A 17,834-nucleotide genomic window follows, 5' to 3' on the forward strand; every position below is an offset into this window, starting at 1 on the left:
TAGGATTATATCAAACTAAACAGATTCTGCATAGCAAAGGAAGCAATCAATAGAGTGAAAAGACATCCGACACAATGGTAAAAAATATTTGCCAACTAAGCAACTGACAAGGGACTAATATACAGAATATATAAAGAGCTCAGACAACTATAGCAAACAACGATCCATTTAAAAAATGTGCCAAGGAGCTGAATAGACATTTTTCAAAGGAAGACATAAAATTGGCCAAAAGGTATATGAAAAAATGCTGAACATCACTAATCATCAGGGAAACACAAATCAAAACCAAACTGAGATATCATCTCACCCCAGTTAGACTGGCTATTATCAAAAAGACAGAGAAGAACAATCCCTGGCAAGGATGTGGAGAAATGGGAACCATCCTACACTGTTGCTGGGACTGTAAATTAGTACATCCATTATGGAGAACAGTATGGAGGTTCCTCAAACAACTGCAGAGAGAACTGCCATGTTATCCAGCAATCCCATTCCTGGGGATATATCCAGAGATTTGGAAAACATCAGGTCAAAGGGATACCTGTACTCCCATTTTTTCTGCAGCTCTATTTGCAATAGCTAGGCAATGAAACCAACCTATATGTCCATAGATGGATGCCTGGATAAGGAAATTGTGGTATATATAAACATTGGAATACTACTCAGCCATAAAAAGAATGAACTTCTGCCATTAGCAACAACATGGATGAGCCTGGAGAAAATTATCCTAAGTGAAACAAGCTAGGTACAGAAAGAGAAATACCACTCTCATAGCTGGGAGCTGAATCCATAAATAAACAAATGAACAATAAATAGAGGCAGAGAGAAAGAAAAAAGAAACAACAATCATGGTAATATGTTGAACTTTTAGAAAACTGTAAGTGGAAAAGGGGAGGGGAGGGGAAAAAGAAGGGGGCTAATGAGGAATTGTTCAATGGACACAAGGGATGACTGCATATTGTAATGATGAATAAGCTAAATATATTGATCCAACTACCACACATTCTACACAATTATTGAAAATCAACGTTGTACCCCAAATGAATGTATAATGAAAAAGTAAATTAAAACAAACAAACAAACAAACAAAAACCAGGTAGGAACTTAATATGGACATGGATAGGGTGCAAGATTCATTTCAAGTTGCCATCTTCCAAGAAATTTCTTTGTGCCTAGACCTAAGTTTGTAAAATTTTTCAAAGCTGTATACTTTGTATACCTTAGACTAAAATATAAAATGTGGTCTCATGCTTACAGAAAAAGATTAAAAGATGTTAAGTAACCTTGCCAAAAATCAAGTTTTTGATTCAGTCCTTGAATCAGTAACTGGTAATTTGTATACACAAAAGAAGAAAGCTAGATAGGAAAAATAAATAATCTGGAAGCATTCTATCAATGTAGTATCTAAAGTTGACATTTCAAGTGTGTGCGGGGAATACAATATTCAACAAATGATACTTTTATAAAATGACAAGTCAATTGATAAAAATAAGCTGGATTCCCAGTCATCAAAATAAATTGAAAAGGAATAAAAAAATGTAAATATTAAATACACAAAAGCACTAGAAAGAAGCACTATTGAATTTCTTTTGTGAGCTTAAGAAAGAATTATATCTCTCTAAGCATGATACATCACAACATCCAGAAGTAATAACAGATTAATAAATTTGGCTACATAAAGATGAAAAACACATGTATGACAAAAAAGAATAAAGTCAAGGGTCAAAAAGATACTTGGCAATAAATAGGAATAAACTGTTGACACGCACACAACATGAGTATCAATATCACTAGGCTAAGTAAAGAAAGCATGGCTAAAAACTTCTTACTGTATGATTCCATTCAAGTGAAAGCCTAGAAGAGGAAAAACTGTAATGACAGAAAGATTGGGTTGCCCGGGCCTAAGGGGTCTAGGGGAGGGGACTGAGTGTAAAGGAGCACAAAAATGGTATTGTGTGTGGGCGTGGGGTATTGGAAATGATCTATATCATGATTGTGGTGGTGGTTACATAATGACATACATTTGTCAATATGTATTCAATCCCACACTTAAAATAGGTGACTGTTAAGGTTTGCTCCTTATACCCTAATAAAGCTAATACAAAAGTCAAACATAGAAGATTTACGACATAAGAGTATATGACTAAGGAGTCATTTACTCATTATACAAATAACTTAAAATAGGTAATAAAATAACAAACAACCTAATAGAAAAATGTGCACAGAAAAGAAACACATAGTTCACAGAAGAAAAACTTACAAGGAACCAATAGATACATGAAGAAATGTTCAACTTGTTATAATTTAAGAAATGAATATCAAACTAGACTACAGTTTTCTATCAATCAGATTGACAAAAATTAAAATATTTGCTAGTACCCAGTGCTGCAATGTAGGGACATGCACACTCTACTACAGGTTTTCTTTTGATGAGAATTTAGCAATATCTATCAACAATTTATTTATTTATACATTTTTTGTTGGCTGGCTCGTACAGGGATAGAACCCTTGACATTGGGGTTATAACACTGCACTCTAACCAGCTGAGCTAATCGGCCTACTGTCTATCAACATTTTAAATACACATATATTTAGACCCAAGTATTCCACTTATAGAAATTCATCTCAGAGATAGATTTATGCAAATAAAGATATAATAACAACATACATTAATAGAGTGCTTCATATGCCAGGAATTGTGTTCAGTATTTTATCTAAATTGTTTGATGTATTCCTTATAATAACAGTAAATGTTAGGTACTTTTATTGTCCCCACTTTACAGATGGGACAAATAAGGTACAAAGAGGACCTTCCTCAAGGTCATACCACTAGTGAGTGGCAGAGTCAGGATTCAAACCCAGGCAGCTTGGCTATAGGATTTATACTCTTAGATACTATGTTATTCTCCATCTCTAAAGAATGTTTAATGTCGCACAGTTTGGAACAGCAAAATACAAATCAATAGGAGACTGGTTAAATAAATAACATCTATAAAATAAAATACCAGGCAGAATTCATTAAAAAATAAAGTAACTTTCTATATATGAAAATTAAAACACGTCATTTTATGGCAATAAATGAAAAAGCTTGTTGCAAACACTACTTACAGCAAAAATATATTTTAAAGCAGTGAAAATAGGAAAATACTTATACTTGCATATACAGAGAACACTTCAGGAGGCTAAGCATCAAACTGCGTTTAGCAAATATCACTGATCTATAATTATTATTTTTTACTGTATTCCATTCTGCATCATTTGAATATTTTAAAATGAGAGGCATGCTAATTTTATTACCAAAAAAACCCCAACCTGGTTTAAAAACACACTCCCTTATTCCACCAGTATTTTGGAACTTTTATGACATGGATTTACCTTCAGCTCTTGGATTAGCTGGCTTCTTCTGACTCTTAGATTCGTTAACTCTTTCTCATCCCAGCATCTAGCCTTGTCTTTTAAATCACTTGACAATCCAGAGATCACCCCAGATTTTAAAAATAATGTTCCATCAAGAGCCACTGTCTGTAAAATCAGAAATATTTTACCGTGAAAAAACATACATAAAGAAGACAAAAGTAAGGACATTATGTGGCAATTTGTACAGCTGAAAATTTGAAGATGAGAAAAACCACTTACTGTACTTTACTGACAAAGTATATAGTTTACAAAGGGACACCAGCCAAGAAACAAGACACAAATACAAAACCCCTTTTACAAAGGCCCAAAGCAATTCTAGACAACAAATTAGCAGCAATTACTAAGGTTTGAAATAAGCTGAATATTAGTTCCAAACATATTCAACACTGGCAAGCAAAAACTAAGAATACTTATATGCAGTATCAAATAGTTCGCATTACATAATCCTGTATCCTGAGGTATCTTGTCATATATGTCAATGGCATATTTTGAAAATAGCCTTCATAATTTTAGGATACCAAAAGCTCTCTCCAAGATGGATGTGAAACTGGAACCAACAAAAAAATTTAAATGGATAATAATACAGCCTGAAGTTTATAGTCCTGTTAGTAAGCAAGTGTTTTATGGAGTAAGTGAAAGGCTCCACTGCTTCCCTGCTTCAAATTGTTGTCAATAAAGCGCATTTTACCTCTACACTGTGTGTACTAGTAATATGTGTATATGTGTATGTCAGTGTCTCTTATATGACAACCTTCGAAGTCCTTGTGCGGTCCAAGATAACTCGTAGAGTTTCAGCCATAATGTCTGTGCTTCAAGAAAGAAGACAGGAAGGGAGATTAAGGGTAAAAGGGTCCTATAAGGAAGCTTTCGTGGCAGCCCAGCAATGACTACCGTTTACATCCAGTGGCTACACCTAGATTGCTACACAATGAAATCAAGGTCCGTGAGTAAGGGAGAAGCAGAGAGGAATATTGAGCAGGCAGTTGTCTCTGACACAGACAGGAGGTAGCCAGGGAAAGGTGCAGTGGTGGCATGCTGGGGGAAAGGCATGAAGGCATAAAATGGATTGTGTATGAGTGTGCACGTGTCACAGGGATGGGAAGGGCAAAGAAGGGATATAAAAGGGCTTTGAATTCCTCAAGAGTTACGGAACAACTTCGAGATGAGGCTAGTAGACAGGCCAGATCTTTGGCAGCCATCAGAGGAAGAACGTGGATGGAATTCCATTGAGGACTAGTGGAGCTTGTAGAGGGAGCTGAGGAGGACTGGCTCTGAACCCATTGAAACCCAACAGAAAGAGAAATGTCAGAGAGGAGCTTTAGATAGACCATTCTGGCAACTATTTGGAAAATGCATTGGTCCAGCAAGGAGAGAGATGATGGTATAAATTCAGCCAATAGTACTGAGGGTTAAGAAAAGGAAAACGATTTCAGAAATATTTAGGATATATTATAAGAAGAGCCTGGGGATTGTTTGGATGTAGAGGTTGGGAAAGAATCCCTGGAGAAACAACAGGATTTTCTTTGTCTGGAATAGTATCATCAAGGATTGAGTTTAAGAACAGAAGAGAGATCAAGATTTAGTAAAAAGAACATGAACTTCATTTTAAACATGCTGGTTACATAGTGCTTGTGAGTTAGCATTTTCTTTATTTATAATGTGTACCTTGATTATTTTGTTAAAGAATTAATTCTCATAGATTACAATAAATTATAATGTATGTTAATATACAGTAAGAAAGCTACAAATATTAATTAAAATAAAGATAAGAAATTAAACCAGGTGGAAAAAGAACAAAGTATAATTAATAATTTAGACTACTCTAATGGTTCAATTATAATATTATAATCACTAAATTTAACGAAATAAGAAAAAGAAAAAAAATCAATATATGATCTTATGGCAAGTAATTAACCATTTAGGGGAAAAAGCTAATACCCACATCTAACAATGAACATCAGAATAAATTCCTGACAGATAAACATTAAAATATAAATGTGAGACCATTCAAGAAAAGTAAACTAAAAAAACAATGGTAAACTTGGGTAAATATATACTTAATCTTCTTATAAAGCCCCAGTTGTATATATAAAAATAACTTACAAATATAGTTGTATATAAAATAACATAAGATATAACATATATGCTATAATACTCACTAGCAGTTCTTGTTGGAGTGTGGTTACTACATATGGCAAATTAAAATACCAGATGCCCATCTAAATTTGAATTTCAGATAAACAAATAATTTTTTTGTATATGTATGTCCAAATATTCTACTTGGCAACTATCTTAGGGAATGAGTTTTTTTTTTTTTTTCTCCTTTTGACTTCCTGTTTTCCAAAGTTTTCTAAACTGAACATTTATTAACTTATATTTCTGATGTATGTAAACCAAATTATAACAGGAAAAAGAAATCTATGGGGGCCTGCTTAGAGAGAAGCGAGAGAAGTATATCAAGAATCTGCCAAAATAAACTTAATTTCTCGTGCCAACTCTCTCTTCCCAACCGTGATACGTGGGCAAGTCAATTTTGCCTCTTTAAACAGTGTTTACAGTGATTTTCTGGAGTTGTTTTTACTTTATTGCTGCAGTGGCTGATGCTGTTGTTATTGCAACTACACTGCTGAACACAATGTGCATTGATTGACACAATGCCTATACATTATTTGACTTGATGTAGATGTTATTTCCATTTTACAAAATGGGCTTTGCTTAAAGATTTTAAGTAACTTGCCTAAAAGCCATAGGCAATACAGCACAGGGGCTACAGTCCAATTTAGTCAAATACCTAAATCCATATTCTTAACTACTATGTCATACATCTCTTTCAAATCCAAAAATGTAGTAGGGAACAATACAATGAATTATGAATCTTAGGAGTATTCAGTAGTTTTTAGGTACACAACAAGTTATTTCTTCTAAATATTAATGTACTCTCATGTAATCTTCTTTCATTTGACTTACAGTCAAACTGCTATTCCAGAAAAACATTTTTCCCCCAGACTGCAGTTTCCTTCACGTATAGCTCATAAGAGTTGCTCAGTGCCGTAATCCCTGCCTACCTTGGGGGTTACATTCTGAAAAACACCTTGGCTGGCACAACTGGATCTCACATAAAATAAGGAGTTGAGGAAATTTTTAAATAGCATCACATAAAAGGTCAGAGGGCATGGGCCTGCAAAAAGAATGAATTCTTTGGAATTAAAAACTTGTTCTGTAGGATAACACACTATTCCCTGAACCAACATCAATTGTTTCAAGAAATCTTATTCCAGTGTTATAGGATGGTAAAGTAGATTCTCCTACAATTTTTGTGTTATGCAAAGTATAGTGTATTTTAAATCCTCTTTTATTGGTATGAAAAATAATATCCTTTAACATTTTATTTCGGAATGGGTAAGATATTCACATAGTTCAAAATTTAAAAGATATGTAAGAGTAGAGTGAAAAATGTCCCTGGCATTCCTGGCACCAAACACCACTACCATCCCTAGACGTAATGAATGCTTTCAATTTCTTGAGAATTCTCCCAGAAATATTTTTGCATATAGAAACAATTACATGCACATATTTCTTCCCCATTTTTACACAAATAGTCTACTTATTGTTTTTTTTAACTGAACCTATCTTGGAGATTGTCTCACACTTGGACATACATCAAGAGCTTCATGCTTTTTTAAGGCTGCAAAGTATTGCATTCTATGAACGTATTCTAATTTTACTGAACTAGTCTTGTATAGGTATCTGGGTTGGTCCCAACTTTTCCTATTACACACAATGGATCAATGGATACACCTTGTGCACACATCAATTCATACAGTGAAAATGATCTATATGTGAAGTTGCTAGAAGGTACAACTTTTAGGAATTCCCCTTCACAGAGCAGGTAGAAATTTACACTCTCAGCGTGAAGGAAAGGCCTCCTGCCCCACAGAATGTCGTCACACTTTCTGATGCTGGTCGGTCTGACGGGTGAAAACAGAACCTCCGTGTAGTTTTAGGGGGCCTTTCCCGTCTAAGGTGAGGTTAAGTTTTCATGATTAAGAGCAATTATACTTTCTTTTATGAAAAAAAGTTTGTTCATATCCTTTGTCCATTTTCCCACTGCATTACTGTTCTTTGCCCTTGATTTGCAGGAAAATTTGTTCTTTTCCATGAGTTGAAATATTTCCCCCAGCTCGCCGTTTTCTTTTTTATTTTGCTCATGGTGGTTTTTGCCATGTAGGAATTCTTTATGTTAAGTGAATTTATCCATCTTTCATAGCTTTTGGGTTTTCTGTCATATTGTAAGGGCATTGCTGCCTCTGGGATTAAGAAAAAATTTCCATGGTTCCTCTTAAAACTTTCACGGTTTTATTTTTCACATTTACGTTTCTAATCCATCCAGAACTTATCCTGATAAAAAGTATGAGGATTAAGTTCAACTACATTTTATTCCCGATGGTACTCGTTCAAGCGGTACCGGTACTTTTAGTCACTCTTGTACAACGTGAGCAATTTTCAAAAAATGATCCTTTCACAAATCATTCAGTTACGTAATGACATATTTTTGCTCCATCATATTAAAAGGGCAAAATATAAATAGATCTTTCTATATATATTTTAAAATAACAACCAGTCTATGGCAGAAGGAAGCAAATAACTGTTGTGTCTCTGTTTAAGGGGAGTGAATAGAATAATTCAATATATGTAAAGAGATTTTTGTTTTTGAAATTTAAGTACATAAGTTTTTAAATGATTATAAAATTGAGTTACCACAAAAATATGGTAACAAAATTATAGCTAGCAGAATTACTGTTAACTTATGTAGTTTGTAATTATGTATATAGATTATATATACTATAGTTTACATATAAACCCTATATTTTGTGATATCACTTGCAATGTTTAAATAAAGAAAATTCTAAAATATAATGTCAAACTTATGGAAAACCAAGAGCACAAATGTCAGACATCAGATGATTTCTGTGCAAATGTGACATCTATCCAATTGTTGTACCCAACCTAAAACACAGAAAATTCTCTAAAAGTTCCTGGAATATAGTGAAGATACAAATAAGACAAATAATGTACCACATTTTCCGTATCCACTCATCTGATGATGGATATTTGGGCTGGTTCCAACTCTTGGCTATTGTAAAGAGTGCTGCGATGAACATTGGGGAACAGGTATACCTTCGACTTGATGATTTCCATTCCTCTGGGTATATTCCCAACAGTGGGATAGCTGGGTCGTATGGTAGATCTATCTGCAATTGTTTGAGGAACCTCCATACCATTTTCCATAGAGGCTGCACCATTTTGCAGTCCCACCAACAATGTATGAGAGTTCCTTTTTCTCCGCAACCTCACCAGCATTTATCGTTCAGAGTCTTTTGGATTTTAGCCATCCTAACTGGGGTTAGATGGTATCTCAATGTTGTTTTGATTTGCATTTCCCGGATGCTGAGTGATGTTGAGCATTTTTTCATATGTCTGTTGGCCATTTGTATATCTTCCTTAGAGAAATGCCTACTTAGCTCTTTTGCCCATTTTTTAATTGGGTTGCTTGTTTTCTTCTTGTGGGCATCTACACAATGGAATACTACTCAGCTATAAAAACGAATGAAATACTGCCATTTGCAACAACATGGATGGACCTTGAGAGAATTATATTAAGTGAAACAAGTCAGGCACAGAAAGAGAAATACCACATGTTCTCACTGATTGGTGGGAGCTAAAAATTAATATATAAATTCACACACACACACACACACACACACACACACCAAAAAAAAAAAAAACCGGGGGGGGGGAGAAGATATAACAACCACAACTACTTGAAGTTGATACGACAAGAAAACAGAAAGGACATTGTTGGGGGGAGAGGGGGGAAGGGAGAAGGGAGGGAGGTTTTGGTGATGGGGAGCAATAATCAGCCACAATGTATATCGACAAAATAAAACTTAAAAAAAAAAAAAAAAGACAAATAAACGTTAAAATTTTGAAATACTGATGAGAGCAAGACACAACGTACAGGGTAAAGCTTGTTATTGTGAACAAGTTACAAATCATAAATATCTGCTAGGTAAAGGAATAAAAAGTCTTTTTCTTATGCGACTTCTATAAATTTACCACACAAATCTTCAAAAGTCAATTTTACAAATATACATTTCAATTTTAGCTAATGAGGTAGCAAAATAAGAAAGACACCTTAATAGCTCGCTTATTGCACTTGCTCCAATTTAACATGTAGAAATCAATGACAGTAATTACTGAAAGACAGTAATCTCATCCTTATTAACATTATTATAGACGGCAGCACCGAATGTATGAGAAGTTAATCATGTTAGATAAGTCACTAAATTTAATCCTGGAAATTCTTACATCTCATAAGAATAGCCTGTTTGCAATTCTGGACATTCTAGATTAAATGTGTTAACTGACTAGTAAACAATAAACGACTATCACTGGAGTGTTATTTTCCAGGCACTATAACAGCATTTTGCATGTTATTACCTAACTTAATCCTCATAACCACAGGAAACAGGCAATATCATTTCACAAATTTAGACAAGAAAATGAAAATTAGAGGTTTAGAAACTTGCCTAAGTCACATAATTAATTGCCAAGTTGAATCACTGGTCTTACTCAGAGCTTATGTCCTTAACGCTATGTTATAGTTCATCACAAATGTAGTTTTAAAAAAAAAAAAGGAGGGGGGGGGGAATTTAACATCACTCAACTAAATACAAACTCTATTCAATTGAGAGTGAAACAATATTTATTTTTAAAACCAAAATTATTCCCTTGAGATACTAGTATTCAGTAATCTCATTTCAATTGTGCTTTCATTAACTGAGAATGAAAATACGCACCTAAAAGCTTTCCTGGTATACAAAAATACATGTACCATATAGGTAAAGGCAGGGAAAATCTGAGGATCATAAGGACATTTATTCCATATAAAGTAAAAACAAACAAACCAAAAACTTCTTTAGGATATAAGTACAATAAATCTATTTTCCCAAGTATAATTTATGATGTTGGGGACTGCTACAGAGGTGAAATTTTTAAAAACTCAACTGAACATTATAGAAACTAATGAAGCCATAACCATCTTGGGTCCCATGTTAGTTTTCCTTATAAAAGAGAACATATGGAAGCACATATAAATATTGTTTGTGTAATATATGAGTCTTATAAATACAGCTTCAATGTATCCAAAAGTGCAACTAGTACAAATCTTTTCTTACTTTCCGTCTTTCAGGTCCATCGAATGCAATACTCCTGGCTTCTTCCACAGTCTCACAGACAAGGCCATTTCCACACACAAATTCAATCACTTTCTTGAGCTGTGGGAACTGGGTCTTTATGACATCAATCGCCATTTTACAGCATTTAATCTCCCTTAATTTTTCATTGATTGGCTTGATCTAAAAGGTTTAAAAAATACTTCATGTATTAGATATACAAAAATATAAAGCAAATGCTCATTATGTTCTTTCTCACCAAACACATACAGGCGTGACAGGAAATGATGAATAGCGTGCACTTACAGATAACAAAAGTTTGACATGAACATGATGAGCTATATCCCACTAATGGCTCATGTAACATTAAAAATAAACTTCATCAAAAGCCAGAGGATTTAATTTCCAGATTCAGCCCTGTCACTAATTATGTGGGAGAAAACAATGCAGGAGAAGTGCTCCATGCTCTCAAGACCATGAAATGTAGTGGAAAATAATAACCTTTTACATACGTGTCAAAAGAGCGGTACGACACTAGGGCACTTAAAAAACACTTTAGGAATAAATGATCAGGAAAGGCTTCAGACCTTCTTAGTCGTGACTCTTAGGTTGGATCTACAAACAGATCAGAAAAGTGCCTGCAATGTATTAGTGAAAACCTGCAAGTAAGATCTCACTTCTGCGTAACAAAGCAAAACAAAGCAAAAACGCTACATATAACCAAACTGTGTATATGTCTGCCTGTGTTATATATATACACACGTAGACACGAGTATATACACCTGCTAATATGTATTTATAAAAATGGAAGCGTATGGGAGCAATCAAAAGTAGTTACTTTTAAGGAACTGGACACTGAAAAGGGATGAGTATTCCCTTTATATTTGATATACTTCTTTAAGAGACGTTTTTAAAAATGAGTTTGCCTTGAAAAACTTCTCAAGTGGGGAATAAGTAGAACAGGATTTTAACAGGCAGATGAATTAGGGCTAAGAAGTTTTAGGAGGCAGAAGGTCTAAGCAAAAGTGTATTAGTACAACGGGCAGCTGGCACTTGCTGAGCCCCTCCTCTGTGCAGGCCCTGTGCCAGGTGGTTTACCTGTAATGATTCCTTGCAATAATCCAATAAGGTAAGAATTAATTCTCCTACTTCATAGATGAAGAAACTGAATCCCAGAAAAGTTATGAAGAACTTAGTGAGAGCAAATTAGAAGTAGGGCTGAGATGTAAACTCAGGGCACTCCAACTCTAAGGCATGTGCTGTTAACCACTATGCACACTGCCTGCAGTTCAGGGTCTTGACTACTGAATCAAATAGAACATTATCTTTGGTAGGCAATAAAAAAATCACAAAGGATGTCAATTATAATATGACAGAGTTCCTGCTGCAGGAATTTAGATTCTGGACATGGGAACATATATCAACACATAACTCAAGGCTCAAAATTGAGCCTGCCCCACCAAGAGTTGACACACTGGACCAAATATTCACAATAGAGACTGAGTTGACATTTCGCCCACAGACCATACATCCTATTCGTCTCCTATCTAGATAGTCCCTAACTTACGATGGTTCAAGTTATGACCGTTTGACTTTATGATGGTGTGTAAAAGATATACATTCAATAGAAACCGTACTTCAAATTCTGAATTTCAGTCTTTCCCTGGCCTAGTGGTGTGCGGTATGGTGCTCTCTTGTGATGCTGGCAGGGGCAGCAAACCGCAGCTCTCAGCCAGCCACGTGATCAAGAGTAAACTGCTGACACCCTGCAGCGCACCGTGTTGCTAAGCTATGCGGTTCGGTAGGTTAGGTGTATTAAATGCATTTCAACGGATGATATTCTCAACTTACGATGGGTTTACCGTGACATAAACCAATGGTCAAGTTGAGGAGCGTTTGTATTTTGCTACAGAACAAAATACATTGCTGGCTGGTATGCCGAGTGGTGCACTTCTAGAGCAATGGCATCAGAGTCACCAAGACAGAATTATGCAAAACTACATTAGGATAAAAATAACATGATATCAAGAAAGATAGCAGCTACTTGATATTATTCTTTGCCTGCCAATACATCAATGCTAGCCATGCAAATGACGGGCTAATTGGCAAGGATTTTTTTCACTCACTACCATAGTTTTAGGCAATAAAGACATACTATAACAGACAAGTTTTTATCACTACTAAATACCAAACATTACAAATTTCTTACCTCCAGGTAATCTAGAGCAAGGAATGTCTCAGGTTCAGCTCTTTCCTCCTTCAGAAATCGAATACAATCTTTTGCTACTTTTTCAGAGGCTACAACAATGGCAAACATGTACTGGTCAAGAAGCTTAGTAACAGCCACCTGGTATTTCTTATGAATAGGATGACACAGGTCAAGCAGTCTTCCAAACTTAGCAGGTTTCAAGAAAGGAAAGAAAAACAAACATATTAGTGAGGAACGTATAATTCACTGTTTTCTCATGTAACAAAGCAACATAGAAAAAAGTAATTCATAAAATTATATCATAATTTAATAGTCTCATTCAAATGGACCTAAGTTTTATTATGAAATGTCCATTTAGGCATGTCACTACATTTAAGAAAAGAGTAATGCAGAGGGACTAACCTTATCAAAGTACTAAAATATTTTCTAAAACTGTAGTAATTAAATAATATTCATTCATTCTCTATTTATTAAACGAGAATCTTTGAGGCACCTACTACGTGCAGGACCGAGCTAGACACTGGGTAAACATTACTTAATAAAACAGATACTCTCTGATCTCACACTGTTTTCAGTCTAGTAAGGAAGAAAGACAATCAATAACCACATGCATGTAACAAAACAGAGCTAGTCACTGTGACCAAAAAAAAAAAAAAAAAACAGTGCTCTGAGAGTATATAAAAGAGATCAGGTTGGCCTAAAAAGTCAGGGAAGGCTTCCTATGAAGAAGTGTTATTTGAGCTAAGATCTGATGAATGGTCAAGAATTAGACGAGTTCAAAAACTTTACTAGAATATGTCTGAATGTCGAACATCCTGTATCAATAGTCTCTAGAATATCTGAAGATTTAATTGTCTATCTTTGGACTCTCTTCCATTTATTAGGTTCTACTTCAAGAACACAATTTCCTTATGATAGCTCATGATAGTATTTCATATTTATTATCTTTGCTTTAAACATTTAAATCTCTTTGTTTTTTTTTGTTTTTTTTTCCATTTACCTGTGATTATCTCAAGCTTTGCTTCTGGGTCAAGAATATAGTTTTCAACTGTGCAGCTCACTCCTTGCTACTTCTAATTTATTTATTAGTATTCCTTGCTACTTCTTATTAACTTATTTTATTTATTAGTCTATTTTATTTATTAAGTGAATGTTAACTAATTATTGTTCAGTAATAATGTTTCTTCTTAATTTGTTTTCTTAGCTCCATGTTTTCATTTTCATTTTGTTTATCCTCATATTTGAACCTAGTTTTATGAATTCAAGCTCTTATTAAATTATGCAAAGCAGAATACACTTATGGGGGATTATGTTCTGTAACTTTCTAGGCAGGACTTTTAGGCATCTAAATATTTTTAAATATTTTCTTTCTCTTTATTTTTATGTATACTTATAGCTGTAGCTGCCATAGTGATTCTTTTCATCTTGCTTAGGTTTAATGTGGGCATCTCTGTTTATTTTCATTTGCTCTAATAATCTTTTCATTTTCTTTTTGTAAAAAAAAAAAAAAGCCTACACTACCACATTTAAGAGTCAGAAGGTCAAAAAGGATACTGTAAAGGAGATGAAGATGGGTGGCCAGAGAGGTACAAGGAAAACCAGGACAGTGTGGTACCATGGAGGCCAGTGGCAGATGTTTCAAAATAGGTCAAGTGGTTAACAGTGTCAAATGCTGAAAACAGGCCATCATAACATGACTGCACAGTGTACAATGATGTAAGTGACAAGCAAGTCAGATACCCACCCCCTGATCCCAAAGGAAATAATCCCATGAGGGTGACACCCCAAGTGACAGGTGATATTGTATTTTCTTGATGACATACATAAGCAATACTAGATGCATAGTTAGAGAATAAAAATATGCCAATGATGTCGCTGAAAAAGTATTTTTTTAAAAAATTAAAACCATGAAGAAAATGAGGTATGAGTCTACGTGTCTGGGGGCTCAGACTACTTCATGGCACCCGTTTCCTTTGGGGATACTGACAATAACTCAGACTTTTTGGGTACTGTGTTCATGTCAATGCTTCTCCCCACTAATTACTTACTTACCTGTCAACACTACCGAAAGTAATTTACATTTTACTCCAATTATTAACTGTTATCCTTTAAATATAAATTGCCAAACACAAAACATAAAGATTTCTGAATTGTTTTGCTTCCTAATAATGGTATATTTATAGTTCCAAATAAGAATATACTGTTTTCACCACACAGGAAAGCTTAGCCTTGTTTTAATTAATTGTTCATTCTAATTACCACAGAATCTGGGTAAAGTCTTTTAAGGCGATCCAGAATCTCTGCTCTCTTTTGCTGACGTCTTCCCTCTTGGTTATCAATTCCAGCATTCTGCAATTCACTTCCAATGCGATCCAATTCTTCATTAACCTCAGACATCCTTGATTTTGTTTTTCCAATTTTATCCACTAGGGTTTCCTCTTGCTCTTTCTTCTCTTTCAAGCAATCCCTTGGTAATAACAACAACAAATTATATAGCAAAAAGCAAAACCAAAATTTAGGAATTACCAGATACACCGTACTCTTATCTTGCATTGCGATTGAATGGAGTAGAGCTCTATTAATATTGAAAAGATAAAAAAATATAATACAATAAACCTAATACCAAATGAGGGCAAAAACAATTTTGATCGTTCGCTGTTGATTCAAAAGATATGTATTTCTGTGCACTGAAATAGTAACGATAGATTACTATCACCAGAACAATCCTCATGAGATTAATAAGCAAATGCCAACTAAAAAGAAACCCTTAGTTACAGAATACTTAGGTTGTATGAGGGTTCTTCAAAAAGTTCATGGAAAGATTCATATTATCGTTTAATTCCATTTTTCCATGAACTTTCTGAAGTAACCTTGCATTAGCTTTCATGATATAACTCACTACTTTCATTAAAAATATTAGTACAAATGAGACTTAAAGTTTCACTACTGTTACACATATGTATTTCCAAAATTTAAATATTTTATTTTTATGTAGTCAAGGATAATCTTTAACAATCTACAATGAAATGAAAAGCAATGGAGGAAACAAAGAAAAGAGTCGAGGAGTGAGAACTTTATAACAGTGGGAGCATTCATTTGATAGACAGAAATAACCAGACACTTGAGAGGTAAGAAAGCTGAGTGGTTTTTTCTTACTCTACCTACATGCATGTCTTTGTATCCTTCTCCAACTTCTCTATTCGTTTTTTATGATCTTCTATTTGTTCTTTTATTTGTTTTAGATTTCCCTGAAATAGGAAAGGAAACCTAAAATCAATTACAGGAATTCCACCCCAGTTAAATTACATGCCTAACACTTACTATAACATTGTAAGCTGTTATAAATTTGAAATACATCAAATATAAATATATGAAAATATCTATGAGAGCAAATTTTAATTTTGAAAAGGCAGTGTGGTATAGAGCTTTGAAGTTGCACAGATCAGGGTTCAAATCTTGACTCCACCATTTGCTGGATATTTGATCTCCAGCTAATTAAGTCTCGTAGCTTCAAAGTCCAAGAGGATTATTTTCAAATACCTACACAGTTCTTTTCTATCCCTCAAACTAATTCACTCAATAAATATTTATTCACTGGCTACCATGGGGTAGGAACTAGACATACAATAATGAACAAGACAGAGTCCTTGCCTTCAAGGAGTAATGTCTTGTGGGAGAGAGACAAGTAATGACAGTAGTGTGGTTTAATGTTAAACCACTTATAGGACAACTAATAGACTTATGGGGAAAGGACTTCACAGAAGTCTTGCTCTATTCATTTTATCTTTAAATCCAGTAATGTAGTAATCTCCGATTTGTTTCATGTCTTTAAGCCTTCCCACATCTAATTCATCCTGTGTACTATAGCAAGATTGATCTGTTTTACTCCATTACTGAATGATCTAAAAACCAGGAGTGTATGAAAGTAAAACCACAATTCTTTTCAGTGCACCACCGGGAAAGAAAATACCACACTTTTGAAGTGGAAAAGGACAAGCATATTCCAAGATAATTACCCTGTTTTACTCACTTATTACACAAATTCACTGAACAAACCTCCACTATGCAAGGAGCCAGAGTTATAAAAATGAGCAAGACAGTTCTTTTGCTGTAGGAGCTCACACATGTTGAAATTAGAGTCCCCATACTGAAGTTCTATTATGTCACGTAAGAATTCCATCCAGAGAGGGAAGAGCAAGAGTCGTCAATGAGGAGAGTACCAAGCTCAGCCCGCTGGGAACAGGCGCTTCTGCTCCTTTACTCTGGCCAGTCCCAGAGCCTGTGTCATGCTAGACGGTCATTAGTTTAACATGCCAGGTGGGTCTCTTAGGTGGTGACCTAAGGGCCTGGGACAAATTTAGGACTTGGCGTAGGTGGAAGAGTAGGATTTAGTGGAGAAAAATCTAAAAGACCAGGGTCAACAAGAGAAGAGAAGGCATGGGTCCCATTTGCTCTCATCATCCCACAGGAGGTGTGTCAGGACCCGGGTGCTCTGCTGGACGCATAATGTGGGATAATCAGACTACCCTGGTACTAGGCATTCTGGACTTGAGATGCTGGCTGATCATGCTGGTTGTCTGAGAAAACCAACTATTGCTCAGCGCCAGAGATCTTGGGACCTGTGGAAAGTGACAGAGCCTCCTATCTGTGAAGGGAGTCATCGGTCCTGTGGAAACTCAGTTTGGGCACAGCTCTTCCCCATCTCTCTCCACCTGAGCATGTTATTTCTTTTTTATATTCACAAGGCAACAGCCGTTCAACCAACACTCATTGACATGTACTAAGTGCAAGGTTTACAATGGACATCATTATGAATCCTGCCTTGAAAAAGCTTCCAGTCTAGCAGAGCTGTGTCAATTAATTGTAAATTCTGTGCAATCTTACAAAAGCCCTTAGACAGATACAGATTAAGAACAATGGGTACTTATATAAGGACGAAATTATTTTTGACTCTTCTTTGGAGTGGAGTGGGGAGA

At 35.1% G+C, this 17,834-nt stretch overlaps 1 protein-coding gene across 1 annotated transcript in view; it reads right to left on the bottom strand.

Annotated features, from left to right (window-relative positions):
* Positions 1–17,834, bottom strand: part of LOC134368506 (structural maintenance of chromosomes protein 1B-like) — a 74,559-nt gene that overhangs the window by 41,202 nt on the left and 15,523 nt on the right. The window contains exons 8-12 of the mRNA XM_063084951.1: positions 16,024–16,106; positions 15,118–15,325; positions 12,859–13,044; positions 10,653–10,832; positions 3,373–3,519 (exon numbers count right to left, since the gene is read on the bottom strand). Coding sequence (XP_062941021.1) covers positions 3,373–3,519; positions 10,653–10,832; positions 12,859–13,044; positions 15,118–15,325; positions 16,024–16,106 — 804 coding nt within the window. The remainder of the gene's footprint in view (positions 1–3,372; positions 3,520–10,652; positions 10,833–12,858; positions 13,045–15,117; positions 15,326–16,023; positions 16,107–17,834) is intronic.

The sequence above is a fragment of the Cynocephalus volans genome, chromosome X, assembly GCF_027409185.1.
Source record: "Cynocephalus volans isolate mCynVol1 chromosome X, mCynVol1.pri, whole genome shotgun sequence".
NCBI classification, from domain to species: domain Eukaryota; kingdom Metazoa; phylum Chordata; class Mammalia; order Dermoptera; family Cynocephalidae; genus Cynocephalus; species Cynocephalus volans.